The sequence below is a fragment of the Alosa sapidissima genome, chromosome 16 (genome assembly GCF_018492685.1).
Source record: "Alosa sapidissima isolate fAloSap1 chromosome 16, fAloSap1.pri, whole genome shotgun sequence".
Taxonomy (NCBI): domain Eukaryota; kingdom Metazoa; phylum Chordata; class Actinopteri; order Clupeiformes; family Clupeidae; genus Alosa; species Alosa sapidissima.
Window position 1 is genome coordinate 19,227,975 of NC_055972.1, and position 24,000 is coordinate 19,251,974.

A 24,000-nucleotide genomic window follows, 5' to 3' on the forward strand; every position below is an offset into this window, starting at 1 on the left:
ATAGAGGACACCGAGGTCATGTCCTCGGTATTTTTTTCTTTACGTTTCGTTTCATTTATTAAGTATATAGGCCTAGCCGACGAGACAATTATCTTTGCATCAACGGACCGTCACGTGATAGCCTACCTACATATCAAAACGAAAGTAGAGTCGAGTCGGCTATCGCGGACTGTGTCTAAACTAATTAACGAACGCAATGCAGCTCACATAGTTTAAAAATAAATTTCAAAATAAACTTGACGTCTTGTTAATTTCTGCAGTAGGCTAATCTGCGAACGCACCCCCACTTTTCTGGGGTAAAAAAAAAAGGGCAGTTGTTGACCACAACACTGACACGGCATCGCGCAGTGGTTCCCAAATGGGGGCATGGGCGGATTGTGAACTTTTGGGCCCCTGGGCCCAGATGTATTAAGGGCCCCCCACTAATTGTCGTATATGTGGGAGAGGGGGGTTTAGGGGTCCTCCCCCAGAAAATTTTTAATTTGTTTGATGTGATTTTCCTCTATTCTGGTGCATTTTGGGGATGGCCAATACTAAATTCAATCAGATTCATAGCCTACATCCTGTTTTTTTGCTATTGAGGCAATGATTCCATGCAAAGGCTTCGGAAGAAGCTCCTAGCATTTTGGGGTGCCCAAAATTTCTAGTGACGCCCCTGATCTCGGTATTTGAAAAATCCTGGCTACGGCCTTGACCTTTCCAATAAGTTTTGTGAAAATTGTACCGGTAGCTTTTGCGATATTGTTGACAGCCCTACCTCACCGCAGTAGGGTGCAGTAAATGGAAGCTTTTAACAGCGCACACCACTAACGAAAAACGGAAAACCACCAGGACAAACCACTCAGGGGTGTAGGCTACTCTGGAACCATCATTAGGTCACTAATTTGTGCGTTATTTACGTTTGATTACATTTCAGATGCGTGTTGGTTTCCTGTAGGCCTAGTCTAGCGCTTTTTCTTTCTTTATTTTTCTGTATATTGGGGGGGACATTTTGGTCATATTTGAATATTGGGGGGGACACGTCCCCCATTGTCTATGGTGACTACGGCCCTGACACACACACACACACACACACACACACACACACACACACACACACACACACAAATATGCTTCACACAAAACAATCAAACTACAGGAGGAAGCAATGAAAGACCTACAAGTAATTCTGAATTTGACTGTAAAGTAGCACTGGTGTCACCTAGTGGACACTCACTAGTAGTGGACGGTAATCAATCAAGGTCAACGTGTAGACACTGTTCACTAGAATAGGCAAAAAATAGGTAGGCTAGACTTATACTTCAGCAATAATCAATCAGCAACCCCCAAAACTGGCTGAGAGTTTTTTGGAGGTCAATTGCATTTTGAGAATTTGTGTGCATGCCAGACGCCTCTTAGATTAAGGATGATCTATTAAGACATATATTAAGACACGATATTTGCATTGACACAATCAAAATAATAAATAACTTTTTATTCTACTATACATAAAATAATCGAGCAAACACGCAACCTTATGATAACAGAATAATCACACTATTTGTGTGGTCAAGAATAGCCAATCTTTCCTTAATACAGAGAAAAATAACAGTAGTTCAGATTTTCTTGGATTAGATTGTATTTCATTCTCAATTTATAGATGGAAACACATGATATCGGCTTCTTCTCATTTCATCAACAATCAAAAAATCAGAGTGCCTTTATTCGTGCATCTTTAAATAAATATTCCGTGGTGTGGGTGGGTATGTTAGTTGAGCCTATGATGTCACTCAAGATCGTTGTGATAAGGGAGAGGTGGCACTGTGTGCCTCTACCTGAACTCTTAAACTTGAACCATCAGCCATGGCCCAGAGAAAGACAACCATGAACGCGACCAGGTACCAGTATGCAGACATCTGCCTTCCGTACGCTGAAACGGTGACCGTCAGCTCCAGCGCTGGTAAGTCGAGCAAAGCCAAACCTGCAGTTTTGAAGATTTGTTTGTTTTGTGTTCATAATTAGGCCTACTGTTGTTAGATTGTGAATCATGATGTGCGAAATAGCATCGGGCCTTTAGTGAAACTGGTGTTACAGAAAATGCCTTGTGAGGTCTTGTGGACTAGAACGTCACCATAGATAATGGCTACGAATAAAATAGTATGGTTTCTCACTTTTTTGTATGCATAAAATATGTTTTATGTTAATGTAGGCTAATGGATTTAGGCTATTTAGTATCTTTAAATAGCCTAAATCCATTAGCCTGCATTAACCTAAAACATATTTTATGCATACAATTAAACCATTTATATTTTCAAGTGTGAACTGTTTAGTGTAGACTATTTTTTCGACTACAGGATATAACTATTGTGTTGTTAGATTCCTTTAAACCAGTCCACCAATTTAACAAATTAGTCACTTTGCCAGCTATTGTTGTCTTAATCTGTGCCTGGTCCCGAAATCCATGCTATCTCTTTCTCACGATATTAAGTGTTAGCGACAAAGCCCGTTGGTTATTGGGTTCCCCGTCAGTCAGAGAGACAGAGAAGGCCTCTAAAACCCTCTTTCAGGACACAATGGTCTCAGGCCAACTTGCACTTTCCTAGTGAACTCGTTCATCTTGCTTAATTGAAGTAACTGAAGGTAAACTGAGAAGAGGGCCAGATGCTTTTGTATGCGGACAGAAGTAAAGGTCTGCCTACTTTTCTGCAGATGTGACCAATCCGTCCAAAACAGGTCCCGCGGAATCTAGGAGTGTGGTTGGGCTGGGCGCGCGCTCCAAAACGTACCCGACCCCGGCACGTAGGAGGCACCGCACCACGTTCAACCACGAGCAACTGGAGTTGTTGGAACTCGCTTTCGGACAGAACCACTACCCGGACATCTACAGCCGGGAAGAGCTGGCGCGTGCCACCAAACTCAATGAGGCTCGAGTACAGGTGCAGTGCAGCTTTGCGAAGAGCTTTGCTCTTCCTCTTCCTCTTCTTTTGTTATGTTGTCCTCCATTTGCTGGGAATTAAGAGTTATAATCTCATTGAAGCTAAATTACTGAAAATGTCTGATTTTGAAAGATTTTCAGAATCTATTGAAAATGACATTGAATGTTTACCTTTTATGCTCATTCTGTGTAAAATGGCATTGGCAACCAGGGCTGTAGTGGTGGCTAAACGCAAATAAATGCAGTTTATCCACCTCTTGTTAGTGTATCCACCTCTCAAAAGAGTTTATTCACATTTAACATTAAAAAATCACACTGTATTATCCACATTCACAATAAACACTCTAGAAACCATTTAATACCACTGGCATTGTTATAAACGTTGTACAGTAACCTCCACCATCATCAAACATGTTCTGAATGCTTTTTTACCACTACATCCCTGATGACAACTTCCTCTTGACTTACAGGTATGGTTCCAGAATCGGCGTGCCAGGCAGCGCAAGCATGACCGCGCTGCCCAGAAAGCCTTGCCCATCAGTGTGATGCCTGGGCATGCTGCCCTCTTGTGTGTCCAGTCCCCGCGGGTCGGGTGGCAGTGTCAGTGTTCTCACTCCCTCACACCAGCCTCCCGGTTCTCCTCAGTGGTCACCACTGGTGGGTACTCTCACCACACTGTGCCAAGCGCCCAGTGCCCGTCGGTAGCGTTTAGCTGCCAGTCTGGCTCAGCACCTGCTCCGCAGTCTCGTCAGCAGGAGGACTGGTACTGCCAGCTACGCAGCATGAACCCGCCATCCAACCTGCCCCACGCGTCTGTGCTCTCACTGGCGTCCATGTCGGCTCTAGACTCAGCCGGACACTGGAACTAGAATACATGTCTGGAACAGGCAACTAAATAAACACACTCAGACTCACATATAGAAAACACATACACACACACACAGGTGTATTAAATGCTCAGGGGTGCACACTTGCTTAGACAGAATTGCAACAATGTCACTGGAACTAAAGCACATGTCTACAAGGATACAAGGATACAAGGAAGTTTATTGTCACATGCATATAGTTACTGGAAGTAAGAAATGCAGTGAAATTATGTCTGGTGTCAGCCTATTTGTGCATTAATGGAGGGGGGGGGGGGGTAAAAAGTGCAGTAGAAGAGGGGTTTAGTAGATTAAGTGGCAAGGGCTGCATAAAAAAAAGGTGAGGGAGGATTGGGATTGGGTGGGGGGCACCAACAAGGAGCACCCAAGAGCAACAGGGGCAAGGAAAAACTCCCTTACCAAGGAAGAAACCTTGGGCAGATCCACGGCTCAAGGGGCTAACCCAACTGCCAGGGGTCTTGGTGTGTGTGTTGGGGGGATGACAGGGGAGATGGGATAGTGTGCTGTGTATGTGGGGAGAGGGCAGTGTGCAATATGTGTGTTGGAGAAGCTTCCTCATGAGACAATGTGCTGTGTATTGGGGGGGGGGGGGGGGGGCGGCAGTGTGCTGTAAGTATGTTGGGGATGTGTGTTGGAGAAGCTTCCTGATGAAATAATGTGCTGTGTATGTAGGGGGGGGGCAGGGACTTACTATTGCAAGCAGAGTACTGTATGTAATGTATGTGAGTGATGACAGTGAAGATGTGTGTGTGGGCGGGAGGGGAGTGGAGCAGTGACTGTGTGTGTGTGTGTGTGTAGTGTGTAGGTGGGTAGGTGGGGGCAGTGTGCTGTAAGTATGTAGAGGATGTGTGTTGGAGAAGATCCTGAAGACAATGTGCTGTGTATGTGGGGGGGGGGGGGGGGGGGCAGTGTGCAGCAAGTACGTAGAGGAGGCTTACTGTAGCAAGCAGTGTGCTGTATGTATGTGAAGTGATGACAGTGATGATGTAAGTGTGTGTGTTGGGGGGGGGGGGGGGGTCAGGGACTTACTATTGCAAGCAGAGTACTGTATGTAATGTATGTGAGTGATGACAGTGAAGATGTGTGTGTGGGCGGGAGTGGAGCAGTGACTGTGTGTGTGTGTGTGTGTAGTGTGTGTGTGTGTGGGTAGGTGGGGGCAGTGTGCTGTAAGTATGTAGAGATATGTAAGTATGTCTAGAACAGGCAACCAAATAGATACACATTCACACAGAAACACACACATGTGGTTCACATACTCAGAGGTACACTTACTTACTTGCAATAGTGTATTGAAATCATTGTTTTGAATTACTTTTCATGTTCTTTTGATATTCATCTTAGTTTAACCAAAATGTATGTGATATGGAGTTGTCCATATTCTCATTGTCAAAATGCTTGTTTGGTTTAGTTTAGTTAAGGTTTGATATAAAGGAGATTTGATAGAAATTTTAGGTACATGTTGTAAACTTACATTCTTCATATTCTAAAACATGATTAACACAAATGTAGGTTGTAGAAACATGATACTGTACATGTAAATGTGTGTTATCCCTGACCTGTGCCCATGAACATGAAATTACTCTTTAGCCTTTAGATATTTCTCTCATCTTCTCTTTCCACTTTTTTGTCTCAAGGACAGAACCATTTTTAATCTGCTTTTCATTCATGGTTTATTTTAAATATGGGTAGGATATATTTTTGATAAATGACATGACAGGATACTGCAGTGCTTTAGGCTGTTTATCTGGGTTACTGTTTTCATATTAAACACAGTTATACAACAATTGGGTTCTATGGAACTATTTATTTGTTTCTGATTGGCCGAGAGATGTTCCATGAGTTGGAATATCCCTGGACATTTCAACTCGGACTCAGCACAGCTAATAATAAATCACTCCGCGACACCCAGCTCTCCACTATTTCAAGCAATGGGTTACTCCTTATCAAACCATGCTTCACCACATCTGTGGATTAAGCCACACAGTCAACTCAATGTAAGTAAGATAAACGAGGATGCTAATTGTTCTCAGCATTGCCAGCATAGTGTATAATATGATTGTCACTTGGAGGAGACTTGTAAATAACTAACGTTAGCATAATTAGCTAACCGCTGCTAACGTGCTAGCATCGTCACGTCAGGCTGTGCACAGTAGTGTAACATTTATTCACTATACATTAATAAAGTTGAGTGGTTCTGCAATGTAGACTATGTTTCCGTTTTTTTGCAGTACCATGTCCCTTACATGACATGGCCCAGTGTCCTTGTAACATGCATGCAGCAAACCTAGATATGAATGTGATTTCAACATTTCTTTCAAGAAGGCATGTAAACCACAAAGACCCGAGGGGTCTGGAATATCCATGACCAACCCCACTCTCACTCGTGCTATATTGCTTAAATATCTTTTGATCCCGTGAGGGAAATTTGCTCTCTGCATTTATCCCAATCTGTGAATTAGTGAAACACACAATGAACACAGTGAAGTGAAGCACACACTAATCCCGGCCCAGTGAGCTGCCTGCAACAACAGCGGCGCTCGAGGAGCAGTGAGGGGTTAGGTGCCTTGCTCAAGGGCACTTCAGCCATGCCAATTGGTCGGGGTTCGAACCGGCAACCCTCTGGTTACAAGTCCGAAGCGTTAACCAGTAGGCCACGGCTGCCCCCCCCCCTTTCTTTTTCTTTTTTTTTTTTTTTTTTTTAAGCAGGTCAATAAATATAAAATATAGCCGCAAGCGGCAATGGCGGGCCGCAACCTGCGGGCCGCAACCCGTGACATGTCGGAATCCAACAAAGCACCGACATGGTGCATTTGTGAAATGTACATATTTGATGCGTGTGCTATTTGTTTTTGTATTTTATTTTCTGCCACATGTACTTGCTTGGCCAGGTGGGGGCGCAATGCAAGGCAGGCCCATTGGGTGTCATCATAATCATAATATATATTAACCTGAGAAATTTCAGACCATTCATTTTAAGCAAAGAATATTTCTGATACACTTTTTGGTTGGCCAGATGGTGGCGCTATGTTAGACATGGAAATTAGACATGTGAATATCATCACAATAATGATATCCAAAATTTGTGTAAACTTTCAGATCAATCACTTAAGGCATTGTCCATATCTGGCACATTTCCTGCTTGGCCAGGTGGTGGCGCTATGCCAGGCAGGCCCATTGGGTGTCTGGATATCATCATAATCATGATATCTATTAACCTGAGAAGTTTCAGACCATTCATTCAATGCACTGTGATTTATGACACATTTCCTCTTTATGTGGTGAGATATTAAAATCATATAAAATATATAACATATCAAAAATGCCTTCACATTTTAAAATCAGCGACATCTTGGCATAATGTTTGCCAAATTTCACATGAATCTGACAAACCGTCTAGGAGCAGTATGTTAAAATTGATCATGTGACATCAGTGTAATTGTCATTCTTTCTGTTGCCAGTTGGTGGCGCTATGCCAAACATGCATTATGGGCATGTGAATATTATCATTAACATGGTCTTCAATGACCTGTGAAATATAAAACATTTCAAGCCATGCATGGTGAGTTATGACACATTTATTGTTTATGTGGAAGGGTATTAAAATGAATAATTTCGCCATTTCGTCAAATTACAACATAATAAAAAAAGCTTCACAATTTATAATCAGGAACTTCTCGGCGTCATGTATACCAACTTTGACATGAATCGGATCAACCTTCTAGGAGTACGTTAAAATTGATCATGTCCACAACGCACAAAATCTCAATTACCTCACTTCCTGTGGGCGTGGCTAATGGCATGTTAATACAAAAGTTGATTGTTTTTGGGAGTTACACTCACCCACCAAATTTGGTGTGTGTATCTAAAACTATATGCCAACCACAAGTCACAGTGACATAAGGGGGCGCTATGGAGTTCCTGGGCAACGCCCAGTGCCAAGGCTTCCCCCCTGTGTATTCACGGTACCTCTTGACGTGTGTGCCAAATTTCATGCATTTTCACCAATGGGAAGAACCTCTTTTGGCATCACGATTCATCACATTTTAGTCCGCACAAAATCCCAAATACCTCACTTCCTGTGGGGCGTGGCTAATGCATTGTACATACGAAAGTTGTTCATCTTGGGGAGATACACACACCTACCAAATTTGATGCGTCTAGCTGAAAGTATGTGCCAACCACTGCCTCAATCACCTAAGGGGGCGCTACTGAGGCCCTGGGCCACGCCCGGGGCCAAGCTCTTGTACCTAGCTGCTTTGCGTTTGCTTTACAGAGAGGGAACCTTCCATTTCTCTATGTTTCTCTACTGTGAAAATGTTCAATCTTGAATATTGCTATTCTGGAATCCCATTCTCACCTTTGCAAGACAAGTAACCACATGATTGCAGTCTGCATACAAACAATTGGGTAGATAATCTCACAATTCTCAAATGTCTTTGAAATACCCTTGTATGTATAGAACATGTGTAAAAAAGATGTGTATATACACAATATTTTTGAGAGTAGATATATTCAATTGATAACTGGTTGGTGTAAACCATTCTCAGTTACACTCATAGTATAGTATAAATACTATAAATGTCCTCAAGCAAATTTATTAATTTCTACCTGAGCCTTCCACTACTATACTACATAGTGAGGACCAAAACTAATACCCATAGAGATGCCATGCTTACTATGACAAGATCAAAACATTCAATGGATAAACAATATAGAGAAGCAGAAGCTGAATGTGCATGATAAAACACTTCATTGATTAGTTGAAAGTTAAAAGGTTGGTTTTCATTTGGAGAAAAATGGAAGAGAAAACAACGTTTGAAAAAATGAAGATACCATACTGTGTATAGATGGTAGTGGTAATAGACCAGACACAGAGCCTGCTTCCTGCAGCAGTGATCTATGCTTCTGGTCTCGGGAGTCGCACAGGTCCTGTATGTGTGTGTGTGTGTCATTCCGATGGTGAGTAGACGGAGGTCTGTTGGCGGCTGCAGAAAATAGGTCCCAAATTAAACTCCACAAGCAAACAAACTTCAGTCACCAACTCTGCATCCTCTACAAAATACTCTAGGGCCTACTCAGCCAATGTAATGAGACTGACCTGATCGTGTTGGTGGAACACGTTGCCTTTGCTGAGGGTTTGCGCTCAGAACGTAGGCCTAGTTCCTCCTAGTTTGTGGTTCTGCTGGCTGGTCATGTCGCTGAACTCAGAGACACTGGACGTCTTCGGTGGCAGCTGGGGCTACCTGGTCCTGGTCTTTGCTGGCGGCTTATGGAGGTCATGGTTGGCGAGGACAGGAGGCTGTAGGCCTCTGGTTGTTCTCCTCGCAGCTACTGATGCTACAGGAATCACCTAATACTTGAACTGTTAGCGTCTGTGGAAGCTGGCCTTGGTCATCGCTCCTCAGGACAGGTGCCAGCGAAGTCTCTCCGTAGGGCCTAGGATGACCGTTTTTTTTTGTATGTTGGCCTCCAGGGGCCATGTCAACCTATCCCATATCCATTCATTTGATGTAAAGCGCCACCTAGTTAAAAATGAAAAAGCAAAACTGAGGCATTGTAACCGCAGGGATCTTTGACCGACAGGTTCAAAACTGCACAGAATGTGCAAAATCATTATGACAACTTCTGAATGCATGCCAAGTTTCGTGGAATTCCATTCATGGGGGACCATACAATATTATATTTATAAGTAAATAAACTCATGAACACACGCAAACACACACATAAAGATAGGCACACACACGTAAACACACACACACACACACACATAGTAGACATGCAGGCATACATACGGATGCATGCACATGCACACACACATAAACACAAACAGGTACACGCACGCATGCATGCACAAACACACCCAAACGCACACACATACACACACACACAAACACCCCCCCCCCACACACACACACACATACAAACACGCACACACACATAAAAACACACACATGCAGGCAGACACACACACACACACACCATTACCCCCCCAAACCTACACAAGCAAACACACAAACAAACGCACAGATACATAAAACACACACACACATGCCGGCAAGCAGATACAGGCACACACACACACACACACATACACTCATAAGCGAAAACACACACACACACACAGAAGCACACATATACACAAAAGCAAACGCACACAAGCACACACTCATTTACATACACAAAGGTTGCAAGAGTAGGGGATGCAGTAGGAGATGGAGACAAATTGACAATCGTGATTTATCTTTGCGGAGGGAATGTGCAGGACTGAGCGGCGGTCATATTTTGTACCACTTTGCGGTACATTCTATACGGACTTCTATTCGATTCTATTCTATTCTATTCTATTCTATTTAGTTACAATCTGTTGTTGTAAAAAAATTGGACTGCCCTATTCCACCCATTGTGTTCTATTCATTGCAAATGTAGGCGACTTTATTGACGAACTTGACACTCTGCTATCCTCCATCCCTGAGCACGACTGTCCGCTTCTTGTTCTTGGTGATATGAACATCCACTTAGATGCCCCAGGCTCAGCGGACTTTTTGGCCCTGGTCCACTCCTTTGACCTCGAACTGGTTCAAAGCCCACCGACTCACAAAGCTGGCAAAGAGCTTGACTTGATCTTCACTCGGAACTGCAGCACAGACACCCTCATGGTGACGCCTCTCCATCTTTCTGACCACTTCTTCATCCAGTTCAACGTCAGCCTGTCAGAACAGCCTCCGGCTCCTCAGCCTATGGTCACGTTCCGCCGCAACATCCGGAACCTGTCTCCAACGCACTTCTCCTCTGTGGTTGCCTCCGGTCTACCTCCACTCAACACCTTCTCCTCTCTGGAGGTTAATGAAGCCACTGACTCGCTCTGCTCCACACTGACCTCGTGTCTAGACGAGCTGTGCCCTCTTACCACAAGGCCAGCTCGATCCAAACATTCTCATCCATGGCTAAATGATACCCTCCGATCGCAGCGCACCAAACTCAGAGCCGCGGAGAGGAAATGGCACAAATCCAAACTAGCTGACGACCTCAAAAACTACCAGACACTCCTGACCTCCTTCTCAGCCAGCATCACTGCTGCTAAGACTGCTTTCTACCATGACAAAATCAACAGCGCTACAGACACTCGAAAACTTTTCTCAACCTTCAAATCGCTACTCAACCCTCAGCTGCCTCCTCCTCCATCCAGCCTTACTGCAGATACCCTCGCCTCATTTTTTACAAACAAAGTGGCGGCAATCAGCAGTCAATTCTCTACATGCCCACTCAACGCATCTGACTCAGATACCGCACTCCTACAACCTCCAGGGACTGCTGGAACATCTTTTTCAGCATTCACGCCTCTCTCCGAGAGTGAAGTGTCCAGACTCCTGACATGCAGCCGTCCTACCACATGCTCGCTGGACCCTATACCTACGAGCCTACTTCAGTCCATCAGCCCGACCATCGCTCCAGCTATCACACATGTGATCAATACCTCGCTAACCTCCGGCACATTTCCAACAGCGTTCAAAATGGCCCGGGTAACACCGTTACTTAAGAAAGCTTCTCTCAACCCTGCTCAAGTCGAGAACTACCGCCCTGTCTCACTACTGCCTTTCCTATCCAAAGGCATTGAACGAGCAGTCTCCAAACAGGTCTCTGACTTCCTTTCACAGAACAACCTTCTGGTTCCAAATCAGTCTGGGTTCAAAAGCGGCCACTCTACCGAAACGGCTCTGCTGTCTGTAACAGAAGCCTTAAAAGAAGCCAGGGCGACCGCTCGGTCATCAGTACTCATTCTGCTTGACTTATCGGCTGCCTTTGACACGGTTAATCACCGTATCCTTCTCTCTATACTCGCTGACATGGGAATCTCCGGTTCTGCTCTCTCCTGGTTTGAATCCTACCTCACAGGACGCTCGTTTAACGTATCATGGCTTGGTCAGCTATCCGCACCTCACCATCTCACCACAGGGGTCCCCCAGGGCTCAGTGCTGGGCCCCCTCCTCTTTGCTATCTACACCACCTCCTTGGGACAGATTATCCGTTCGCACGGCTTCTCATACCATTGCTATGCAGACGACACACAGCTCTATCTGTCCTTTCCACCTGACGACCCCCTGGTTTCAGCACGGATCTCGGACTGCCTTTCAGACATAGCTTCATGGATGAAGGCACACCACCTCCAGCTGAACCTCTCAAAGACTGAACTGCTGGTCATCCCAGCTAAACCTACCATACACCATGACATCAACATCAAATTTGACTCCCTGTCTGTTTCACCGACCAGGACTGCAAGAAATCTAGGAGTTGTTCTTGACAACCAACTAAACTTCTCAGATCATGTTGCCTCAGTCGCCCGGTCATGCCGTTTTGCACTCTACAACATACGGAAAATCAGGACTTACTTGACTCAAGATGCTACCCAACTTCTGGTTCAGGCAATAGTCATCTCACGACTCGACTACTGCAATGCCCTCCTGACAGGTCTCCCAGCCTGCGCAGTGAAACCACTTCAGATGATCCAGAATGCGGCGGCGCGCCTGGTCTACAACCAACCCAAAAGGGCACATGTTACCCCGCTGCTCATCCAGCTACACTGGCTACCTATGGCGGCCCGCATCAAATTCAAGTCTCTAACGCTTGCCTACAAAGTAGTCTCCGGTTCTGCTCCCACCTACTTGAATGCCCTCATACAGACTTACACTACCTCCAGACCGCTGCGCTCCTCTAACGAACGACGTCTAGCTCTACCACCGGTACGCTCAAGCCAATCCAAACTTTTCTCATCTGTTGTTCCTCGTTGGTGGAACACACTGCCAGTTCCTACAAGGGCAGGGACATCCTTTTCCACTTTCAAAAAACTCCTGAAGACCCAGCTCTTTAGAGAACATCTACTCTCATAGCAACACTTACAACAAGTCTTACTGATCCTAGCACTCACCAGCCGTTTTAAACTGACAAGTAACTGTTAAAAACAGCACTCACCGACGCACTTATTCTTACTGTACTCTAATGTTTTTTAAACTGTCCTAAAATTGTGAGAATTGTTCTAAAACTTACTGTTTACCATGTTGTTAGTCGCTTTGGTTAAAAAGCGTCAGCCAAATGTAATGTAATGTAATGTAATGTAAAATGTACATGCAGTAATTATACTTACAAGGTCTGCCTCCTTGTTGTCCCTGGTAAGATACAATATACAGTTGAGAGAGAGAGGGTAGGAATAAGGCAATATCAGAATAGACTGAGATTTAAGATTTGAATATAAATATATAAGGCAGTTCAGTGCAATGATAATGTATTAATAACAATGTAAGGTAATTAAGGGTGGGGGCTATTTCTGAGCATTCAACAAAGTGATTGCTTGGGGGTAGAAGCTGTCTTTGTGTCGGCTGGTTTTGGCAAACAGTGCCCTGTATCGCCTACCAGAGGGAAGGAGGTTGAACAGTTTGTGACCAGATTTTTGCTGCCCTTTTCCTGACCCTGGACCGGTACAGGTCCTGGATGGAAAGAAGTCCAGCCCCAATGATCCTCTCTGCAGCCCTAATTGTCCGTTGCAGTCTGGCCCTGTCCCGTTTGGTGGCTGACCCAAACCAGACATTGATGGAGATGCAAATGATAGACTGAATGATGGCTGAGTAGAAAGTGGTCAGCAGCTCCTTAGGCAGATTAAACATCTTTAGCTGTCTCAGGAAGTATAACCCTTTGCTGGGCCTTTTTCTGGATGTGGGGAGACCAATGTGCGGAGACCATTTTAGGTCCTGTGAAATGGTTGATCCCAGGAATCCACAGTGGACAATGTGTCGTTCTGAATGGCGAGGGCGGGGACTTCTCCTAAAGTCCACTGTCATCTCCACAGTCTTCTTGGGGTTAAGCTCCAGGTGGTTCTGACTGCACCATTGGACCAGCTGTTCTACCTCCTAAAACAGTGGTTGAGCAGACACTTTGGACACACAGTCACTGAATGATATCATTAACTGTTCTATGGCGCTTTTGGGAAGCATACCTTTAATGACAGTGACTTTATTTCCAACAAAATTGGTGCAGCAAATATGAAGGAAGGATAGTGTTGCCTTACTAGACTAATTCTGCAGCTACTGCAGGATCTCGATGTGTCACTTTTTTCCTTTTATTGTGGCTCATCGCGTAGAGCAGGTGCTTAAAAATCAATATGGGCACAGGTCTGTTCAGGCTACACATCCCACTCACTACATCACTTTGTTATTTCCCTAAATTGTAATTTCTCACTAAATTGTTGCATTATTGAAAGTGATGATGTGTTGAGCCAGGTCTTCCCCGAAACACCTCTAGTTAGCTTCAGAAGATGTCCCACTCTACAGGATAACCTGGTCTGCAGTCATCTTAAACCAGATGGCCAACAAACATGGTTAAGCTCTAAGCCCAAAGGTTCCTACAAATGTTACCATTGCAATCATTGTACAAATGTAATGCAAACCAAAACATTTACAGATTTTGGGTCTCAAAAACAGCCTACCATAAACCACTTCATTAAAACATCCTTGGTCATTTATAGGCTTGACACCTACACTGCAAAGTCTTTTACATAGGAAGGACAAAAAGATGCTTGCAGGACAGACTGGCAGAACACAAATATACCATTTGAACAGGCAACTGGAACATCACAATAGCGACCCATCCACATTGCAGGCCTGTGGTATAGACCAGTTCCACTTACCATGAGAAAGGGCAATAGAAAACGACAATTAAATCAACGGATTTATTGGATTTTTAAATTACAAACAACTAAATATCCAGGCCTAAATTAAGATTTTTTGATGAAGTGTCTTTCTATAATGTTTGTTTGCTGTATGACACTGTAAGTTTGGAGTTAGAATGTGTTTTGTAACCTTTTGTTGATTGTCCTTTATATGTACAATGTTTTTCTTGTTGAACTGTACTGGCTGCAAGGATGCCATCTGCTGGCTATTTTAAGACACACGTACGTTACACAGGTTCTCCCAGGTGGACGGTTCTGATTTATTTCAAAAGGACATCTTCCCTACAGAACTGTTTGACTCCCTGATGAAAGCTTAACGCTGAAACGCGTCAAGAGTGTTTTTAAAGGTTTCATATGACCAAGCCACAAAAATAAAGGCGTTTTAACTATTTTGGAATTGAGAGTGCCTTGGAACTTCTGTTCAGGCTACACAACCCACTCGCTACATCATTTTATTATTTCCGTTAAAATGACTTAAAACCCATCTACTAAATTGACTAGAGAAGACAAAGCGCACAATGGTGAATACTTGACACAATCACAAGAATAAGAATCAATTGAAGTGACTATGCCGTTGCAAGAAAAGTGTTTAATCTTTTAATCAATTATGTTTTTTTGTCAACAATAGGCTAAAACTTTGTTGTATATCTTATTCTGTTAAATGAATATAGAACATTAAATTATTTTTTACCGCTGTCCATTTGAATCCTGTAAATGTTGCAAACAGTATAATTTCTATTGCTCCCAAATGGTTGTACCCTTCAGGTGGCGTTGGCACCAAGAGCAATGCATAGTGGCAGAAACCTTATAATCCATATCAGACGGCCTAAGTAGGCCTCACTGGATGGTGAACTGTTGGGGGACTGTTGAACTGTTGGGGGACTGTTGAACTTGCAGCCTTTTGACCACTAAGGAAGTTTATCTAAGAGATTACCTTGGTAGGTGTCAATACATCAATGTTTGTTACATTGTACTGGACTATAAGACATTGTTACACAAAACAAGACAACTACATGTAGCTCACACACACAACATTGTCAATACTCCAGTGTGGTCTGCTTTGTGTAGCTGATCATTTAAAAACAGTTCATAACAATGCATATTTTTGCATTCCTCCTTAACTTCACCTGACAGCTATACACAGCCTTCTTTGTTATATGTCTGTACACCTGTCTCACCCTCAAGATCACAACTTGTTAGCCTATAGAAGATAAAAAAAGGCTGCAGATTCTGAATCTGAACAATTCTTACATCATCTCAGTCAAAAGATTGATGTCCTAAAAGAACATGTGGTTGCTTTAATTGATGTTCTGCATTCATGACTTAACAGATTCTGCATTTAAAAAAACTGTTACAATTCATCATGGGTTTTTTATTCAGTAATTATGTTATTTACACAGTATACATTTGGCAGGTACTACATACAACTCAAATATCAGCTGAGCCTGTAATGTCACAGTCTCAACAAAGAAAAATATTGAGATCCAAACAGAAAACCGTAAACAGCATGTTCCATGTTCTGAATTCAGTAGAAATGGTTGATTGGACAGCAGTAAGCATATGTGTGTGTGTGTGTGTGTGTGTGTGTGTGTGTGTGTGTGTGTGTGTGAGGCCAGTCTGTGGTAAGGCAAGGCCTGTCTCCTCGTATCTCTCTCTTTCCTTCACATCTCTTACTCCAGAGACTTTGCAAACTCTGCATAGTCTATGTAGCCATCATTGTTTTTGTCATCGTCTCGCAGAACGTCATCAATAAGGCTGATTAAGTCCTCCTCCTTCATTGGCTGACTGTCCTCTCCTCGTTCCTGGTAAGTGGACATGTTAAGAGGTCAAAGGTCAACATGAGTGTCAGGCCCAAATGCTCACTAATCCTGTTTACAAAAGCATACAAAGAATCCTGAAAGCCAATAATGTAGACACAATATGTTAGTTACTTAGACGGAATTAAATATTTCTACCGAGGATTTCACCAACAAGAACAACAAACTTTCATTGTTCTCAGATGTTCTCTGTATGTATCAGATACATACCGTATAGTATGTAGTGTAGTATAAATAGTTTTGACTGAGGATGTTTTTTATGATACAGTTAGTAACTGTGACACTTCTCGAGGAGGGCCATACCTCCTTGTGCACGTGTGTGATGGCAGTGGCCAGCTCCAGCCCGTCCAGCAGGTTGTTGCCATCGTAGTCGTGCATCTTAAAGTAGTGCAGCTGCAGCTCCTGGGGAGACATGTCCGCCTCCGGCTTGTCAATCACCCCCTCCAGGTGCTCCATGATGTGACTGGCATAGAAATGTGTACAGAGTTAAAGTACAAATGAGTCACATTTTCAGTCTCTGTTTTGCCTCCTTTGTGTTACTCTCTGTGAGGAGGGAGTGTTGTAATGCCACTCTCCTTTCTAGGGCTTTGTATTCCACTAAACCTTTTGAGTCAATGTTTAGTGTTGGTACGCTGAGTTGAACTGTAACTATATCACATAACCGTAAATCACACAGAAAAGCACCCCACCCAACTCCTCCTCCAGCAGCTGACCACAGTCGTCTCAGAGGGAGATCTGCATTGTTCCAGGTAGACGCCCTCGAGAGCCACCTGAGATGACACCACGCCAACCAAGGCAGTGCCTGGCTTTGGTTCAAATTGGACAAAGTGGCCTAGAAGTGGCACAGGGATGGATCCATTCCAAGGTAGCCTACTATCTGGCTTGTAAAATTGAAGGACCCTTTAATGACCAAATCTGAGGTCAGAAATAAAAAAAGATTTGGAGGTAAATGATTCCACCTGGACCATGCCCTACATGACAAAATGGCAAACTATGTATAGAATTAAAAAAAATTCACTGAGAGCAGCTGGAACATCTTTCTGTTGCAATGCTGCTGAGTGGATCATAAACAGCCCCAGCAATGAAGAAAAGTGATTGATAATGACTGACTGACTATTATTGTGTTACATGCTTCAAATGTAAAGCACTTTGAGCTGCATTCTGTGTATGAAAGGTGCTATACAAATAAAGCTTATTATATTATTATTATTATTCTGCCAATCAGCTTTTACCACGATGGAGAGACTGTCTATTAGGTGGAGAGAACTGTCTATCAGGTCACAGAGGATCACTGTGTGGCAGTTTAGAGTTCATGGGCCTGAGAACTGTATCAGATTTGCCAAATGATCAAAGTTCAAGTACCCTTACCCTCATACACAGGACAAATAAGCTGCTCAGTATATTTTTATACTTCTTTATAATTCATATTTCTCAATTGTAGATTTTCTATGTTGTTATAACACTGAGTCCAGATACTTTTTGGACTTCATTTTGAACACACCTTAATAGAAAAAGAAAAAAACATATTATGTTGTGGTTGGTTTGACATTCGAACTTTAACTATAGTAGGCTATCCATAAAATTGGAACATAAATAGGTCTATAAGTCAACATGACACATATCATGGTTCGATCTTTTTGCAATGAAGTAGCTGTTGCTGCATTTTAACGATAGGAAACTCACTCTTTGTCCTGGACCATATTCTTGTCCAAGCGTATAATGGGCGGGTGGCTATCCTGATCACCCCCCTGTGACTCTCCATGATCGGCTCCATGGGAATGGACCGTTGGTAGGCAGAGGGCAGATAGAAATAAAAGGGTCCAAATTAACGTTACCCCGTTTGCGCCCCTTCCTAATGGCATTGTCCCCGCGGGCTGTGGAAAGCTGGAAAGAACAATCAGCAAAGTCTTGAGCGATGTGCAAATGTTTGCTTAACGAAAGCTGACATCTGGAGCTGACACAATATTTGCCGTTCATTACTAGTCACAGACTGCACATTGACATTAAGCGGGGAAATATGCGTATGTACACAGAACTGAACTAAAGATAACTTATGCTTCCATTTAACCAGCCTACAGTTATGGCCAAAATGCTGCTGCCACCGCCGTATGGTGATGCTACAAACCATTGATTCCAAACCCTGAGTTACGCAACAAAAGTTTAATAGTTTGACACCACATAGCCTACAGCATACGTATGGCTATAAATATTAAATATAGGCCCACAGAACTCCATATATTAGGACTTTGCATACAGATTTTACATTTGTCATAGGCCTACGAAGTGGGAGATGGCAGGCTAAATTCTGCAAACATTAGGCACTCACTGGCTTACCCAGAAACTGATACTATGTAGTCACTACTCACCTTATGGGGATGAAGTATAAAGGCTTGAAGCAACGCCAACCTTGCCTCACTATAATTCAGAATTAGGGTTTGTTCTAGATTTTAACAATACACCTAACATCGCCTTCAATAAGTCCTTTACCTGTTTCGGCTACACTTCTCTTGGACCGAGTCGCTTGCCGTAGTTCGCCTTAACCTCATGGACACGACAGCTAAATTGTGATTGGATGTTCAGTGTGCGTCAGTTCAGTGTGAAGTGGCTTTCTCAGTCACTAATCCACGTCCAACTATCCACTTTTCAAGAAGTGATGCATCTCACAAATGCTACTGTTTGTTGACGGATTGAATGGTCAGCAAGCACAGGCCAAACTAATGGCTCACTTTCACCGGGAAAATGAGACTGCCAAAGCGATTTTCCGACGACTGGAGGTTCTGTTTGGTGTCACATAGCTAGAACCCTAGCCTAGATGGCTCGAGAATCCCATAGCTGGTTAGTTTGTTGTCAGCGCTTTGCGCTTAGTTGTACGTGATGTGGTGAAGAGCATTAGCTATCAGAGTTGTCACCCATTAGTTCAACCCAGTCATAGACTATGTTCTTGCACTTTGCAGTTAATTTATTCTGTATTTTTAAACAGCTGGCACAGAAATGTGTAATGGTAAAATAAACTAAGACAATTAACCTATGTCCTTTACATGAGTAGCCTATTCGGAAATGCAGAAACGGCACGTAGATTTGACTAGCCTACTGTATATCAGCGGTTCCGCATAGATACAAGTAGCCTACATAGATCAGTCGAGTAGCCTAACTGTAGCCTATGATTGTTTTCCGCGTGGAGGCGCTGTCAAAGCAAAGTAGGGGAAAAAGCAGCACAATCTGCGCTTTGGGCTGAACTTTTCTTGCCTGGCATCCACATATCTCATTGTTTGTATTTCCTAGGCTATCAATTATACCGTTCTGAAACATTCGCAATTAGGGAACTCGGTCAATCTCTTCAATGTAGCCTAATACTAGGCCTATGCCTACGCTAAAATAATGTGACAGGCTATTGAGCTTTCACCTATAGTACCCTAAAAGCCTAATACATAAATATAGGCATAGGGGTAGGCCTACCCGTGGGGAAAAAAACCCTAGTGACCAGTTAGTTGAGTCTAAGCTCTGGTAATTGATCTAGTTAGATGGCTAACTGTCGATGAGGTCATCAGTTAATCCAGGACAATGCTTCCTTCCGTTTTTGAGTCATTCATTCAAGGAGTAAAGGCTAGGATATATCGTTGTCAGGAAGGCAAACGTTATGAGTAACCCTAGAATAAAACTTAGAAAATAAGCTACTTAAAGCATACAATAAGAAAAATAAACATGTCACATTGACATTCTTGAATGCACGGACTACTGTCTCCACCAATCTTGAATGAAAATAAAATGACATTCTAAACATCAAATGTAAAGTATGGTCACTGATGCAGGATGTGAAATGGTTCTCTCTCTCTCTCTCTTTCTCTCTCTCTCTCTCTCTTTTGTGGTAGGCATAATATTTCTGGAAGCATAATAAATACATGTTCACAGAATTCACGCCACTGTTAATTCAGTATCAAATCAGAAAGAATCCAGGAAAATGGTTGCCATAGCCTACTCTCAGATTTTGCTCAAAGTTTGTCTACATAATGTAAAATATTTCCCCCCTCAAAGTTTGTCTATATAATGTAAAATATATATTTTTTTATGCATTTTTTTTCCACCCTTGATTTGTAATGCTTTATTTTGGAGGCCATGTTTGGGCATTTATATCTTAAAAAGGATTATTCCTATCCTGTTAAAACTTTTCAGGATCGAAGACAAACTTGTTCTCAGAATGACTGGACCACTAAATGTTTGTAGCCTACTGCATGCTCATTGGTTTTATACAAGGCCCTAGATTTGGAACAAAGTGCAAAACTAGTGATATTGTGGGTATTGTAAACATTGTATTTGTACCCACATGGCATCAATCAATAATTTTAAATGCATGTTTTGAGGTTGCTACAGCAAATGCACATAAAGATATTAAGGCAAAAATAAAAATGTTTGGTCATTTTCCGTAAGACTAAAATTGTATGTGGGGTATCTAGTAGGAACATGGATATCTACAGTATATGGAAATAACTTAATGTATAATCATTTATTTTGCAAAGTGTCAATGTTGTATTATGTTTAATTAATTTCATTCATACACTCACTTATTGACATATAGGGCTACTTCTGCTTTTGTCATTCTTGTTACTGAGGTAAAGCAATGATTTTAACACAACATTGCCACATTATTCACTTTATGCCCGTACATTAAGCTACTTCCACATAGATTTCCATGTGCCTGCCAGCTACCCCACATATCATTTCATTGACCCTTTACCTGTTTTGTTCTTAAAATCTTGTGGTCATTGTGGGGAACTCAAATATTGACACAACATTAACAAAAAGTAGGGTAGGCTATCTAAAGAAAAAAAATATTATTTGTACAAATCAGGGTTGTGCACAATTCGAATTGCAATTATGCTTCCTGTTTGCTACCTCAATTGAAATGCAAGTGAAATTCAAGAATTGAATTGGAATTTAAGAGCCAGTTTCAATTTAATTCTGGAATTTTGCACAAGCCTGATACAAATGGGTACAAAAAAGGCTACAACACTCTGAATGTAACTATTTTTGCCCCCTCGCCCCCATCTAGGGCCTTATAGAAAATCAATGGGTATGCCATACAAGTTTTTTGTCAAGACAGGGTTTGAACAGAAATATTTTAATATTTATGGGATTTTGAAACCCATTCAGGCTAGACAACGTTTGAACTAAATCTGAATCAGTGCAGCAACAACCTCATCTGATTTGACACTGTAATGCTAAATCACTGATCGAGTGTTGGAAGCTTGACACAAGTGTCCATCAATAGGAATCATTTCAGTCCCGATGTCCTGCAAATGTAGAATACTGGGACATTGCGCTCGCACATGCTCAGTTAAGTTAAATGTTTTCTTCCCCTTATCACTTCACAGTCCGCCGTGACTCCACTTGTGTCGGGAGAGTACGGCCAACGAGACATACCGGGGATGACCTCGCGAATATCTTTTTCGCAGTATCGACTAGAAGCCGAGATCGACAAATATCGGGCAGAATGTCAGTGGGATAAAATACCATCTATGGTGGAACAGCTGGCAGCAGCCCGCTTTCATGACGACGGTGAGTGAGCGCTCTGCCTACCTGTTGCATGGCTGGGGCGCCGCAGGGCGCTTTTACGCATTCCCAGGGAGACGGTTGTTCCGCCTGACTTGAACTTTGTACTCTTTTTTGGTAAAGTCATATGCTCCAGGGCGACTATTTTTGACCACGGAGAAGTGCTGAATAGAAACAGTTTCTGTTCACCATTGTTTTCTGCTGGAATCTTGGTAACAAGTTGTCACTGGAACTGGAAATTGGCCGGATATGTTATGATTTTATTGGCTACTTAAATCTGTTTATATAGACACATGTCAGTTATAGCTCTTTAAGTACAAGACCATCCTGTGTTATTTCTCAGTTTACAATCTACACAGAACCCTATTCATTATGTGAACAGTGTCTTGTCAGTTGGCATGGGAAATTTGTATCTTTTATCAGTCACTTATTCATGTTTGTCCCCTGACAGTAAACAGCATAGGCAGACTTGACCCTCAGCTTGTCTGCAGCTTGTATTTGTTATTATGTCCATGACCAAAACTAACCAGTCATATGACCACTCAAGAGAGGCGAGTCCTAAGTTCACCTGTGTCCACACTCTTTTTTATTCTCTCTCTCTCTCTCTCTGTCACACACACACACTCAAACACACAATATTATTTCTTACTCATTCTCTCCTCCCACCTCTGTCTCTCTTTCTGTCTCACAATGGGAGAGCCCAACTGCTGGGAGACTGAGCTTCACGCGATCCTAATGTGACCTCTGGGTTTCTCTTTACGGTAACATGTTATAAGAGGAGTGAACAGAGGACAAGAGAATAGTTTTAGTAACTGAACGTGCCAAGGCAGATGGCATTTTGAAATTCTCGCTTTTGAGTAACTCCGTTTGCAAAACACTTATCCAGGCTTTGAATTGGGCACTCATTCAACAACAGCCATTTTGCCACGCACCAGATTCAACAGTGGTGCAGGGAGCTTGAGGCCAAGTATCAGTTCAGACATGCCTGTTAGGATGTTAGTTTTTAAGAGATTGAAAAATGTTTTTCACAAACATTGCAGTACTTCCTGGATCTAAGCCAGTGCATATTTCTAAAAGGATTGTGGATAAAAATGTCACATAAACAGAAGAGAAAATATCAGTGCTGTTAGGATGAAGGCTTAACATTTAGTCAGAGGTAGAGCTGCAGGCTGGTGTTTTGGCCAAAACTTCTGGACAGAAATCATTAAACAGGAAGTGTCCTTTCACAAATGTGTATACAAGACAGGAGCCTAGCAGGAGCCAAATGTTTAGTCATAGACAGCTAAATCATAACAGATGAAGGATTGTGGGAAATGTATTTCTAGATGTTCCCAGATGCCAACCTGAATGAACTATGGCTAAATCAGGAGTGTACCTGGCCCTGATCTGCTATTCCAACCTACTGTATTTGAGGTTATTACCAGGGTTCTGGTACAGGAAGAGGAACTTGTCTGGCAGGGTTGCTGGTAGTAGTGGTCACTGGTGTCAACCACAGTAGCCATTTGTGAGTAGGGTGTGGTTGGCAGAGTATAGCCAGCCTATAGGGTAGGCTATATTTTATCAGACCCTGCTAGGGGGTAGATGGACATATGAACTGTGAAGCTCTTGAAGTACTTTTAAGCTTTATTCATGTTATTTTCCTTGATGTTGTGGTGCTTCTGCTGGTGGTGGATGGGTGGGGAGTATGTGTGTTTTCTATTTGTGCAAGGGCCTTGTGTGTGTATGTTTACATGTGTGTGTGTGTGTGTGTTTGTAGATGATTATGGCACACTGCTATTGGCTGAGAGCTTGCTGGAGGAGTGTCTCCTGGAGAACGTGGCGCTACTACGAAGCTCAGCCCCCTTGACCGACAACTCCCATCCTAAACTGGCCCGTGCCAAAGCACACCTCAACAGTGTCCTGAGCAGAGGGCATCTGGAGGTGTGTGTGTGTGTGTGTGTGTGTGTGTGTGTGTGTGTGTGTGTGTGTGTGTGTGTGTGTGTGTTGACATGGCTGCTCAGAGTAGAATTCACAATTTGTTTTACAGTTTTCAATACTACTTTACTAAAATACTACAATAGTACTTTCAAAGTACTTAACAAGAGGAAACAATTCTCAGAATTCAGTCCTTTGTATGAATAT

At 42.8% G+C, this 24,000-nt stretch overlaps 3 protein-coding genes across 4 annotated transcripts in view; 2 read left to right on the forward strand and 1 right to left on the reverse strand.

The window, feature by feature from the left end:
• The first annotated feature begins 1,842 nt into the window (after nucleotides 1–1,842).
• On the forward strand, nucleotides 1,843–3,920 carry prop1 (PROP paired-like homeobox 1). Its single transcript, XM_042066223.1, has 3 exons — nucleotides 1,843–1,939; nucleotides 2,689–2,915; nucleotides 3,385–3,920. The coding sequence occupies exons 1-3, from the start codon at nucleotides 1,843–1,845 to the stop codon at nucleotides 3,781–3,783; spliced, it is 723 nt and encodes a 240-aa protein (XP_041922157.1). The 3' UTR covers nucleotides 3,784–3,920.
• An 11,946-nt stretch (nucleotides 3,921–15,866) lies between these two features.
• mcfd2 (multiple coagulation factor deficiency 2, ER cargo receptor complex subunit) lies at nucleotides 15,867–18,889 on the reverse strand. 2 transcript variants are annotated; one of them, XM_042065669.1, is made up of 4 exons: nucleotides 18,699–18,887; nucleotides 18,016–18,216; nucleotides 16,636–16,795; nucleotides 15,867–16,317 (listed from the first exon to the last, which is right to left on the reverse strand). In XM_042065669.1, the coding sequence occupies exons 2-4, from the start codon at nucleotides 18,192–18,194 to the stop codon at nucleotides 16,186–16,188; spliced, it is 471 nt and encodes a 156-aa protein (XP_041921603.1). In that variant the 5' UTR covers nucleotides 18,195–18,216; nucleotides 18,699–18,887; the 3' UTR covers nucleotides 15,867–16,185. The 2 variants fall into 2 exon arrangements, with proteins under 2 accessions (XP_041921603.1, XP_041921604.1); XM_042065670.1 differs by lacking the exon at nucleotides 18,016–18,216 and having other exon boundaries at nucleotides 18,699–18,889.
• A 241-nt stretch (nucleotides 18,890–19,130) lies between these two features.
• Nucleotides 19,131–24,000, forward strand: part of ttc7a (tetratricopeptide repeat domain 7A) — a 38,646-nt gene continuing 33,776 nt past the window's right edge. The window contains exons 1-3 of the mRNA XM_042065667.1: nucleotides 19,131–19,167; nucleotides 21,702–21,885; nucleotides 23,636–23,799. Of these exons, the coding sequence (XP_041921601.1) occupies nucleotides 21,756–21,885; nucleotides 23,636–23,799 (294 nt within the window). The 5' untranslated portion in view covers nucleotides 19,131–19,167; nucleotides 21,702–21,755. The remainder of the gene's footprint in view (nucleotides 19,168–21,701; nucleotides 21,886–23,635; nucleotides 23,800–24,000) is intronic.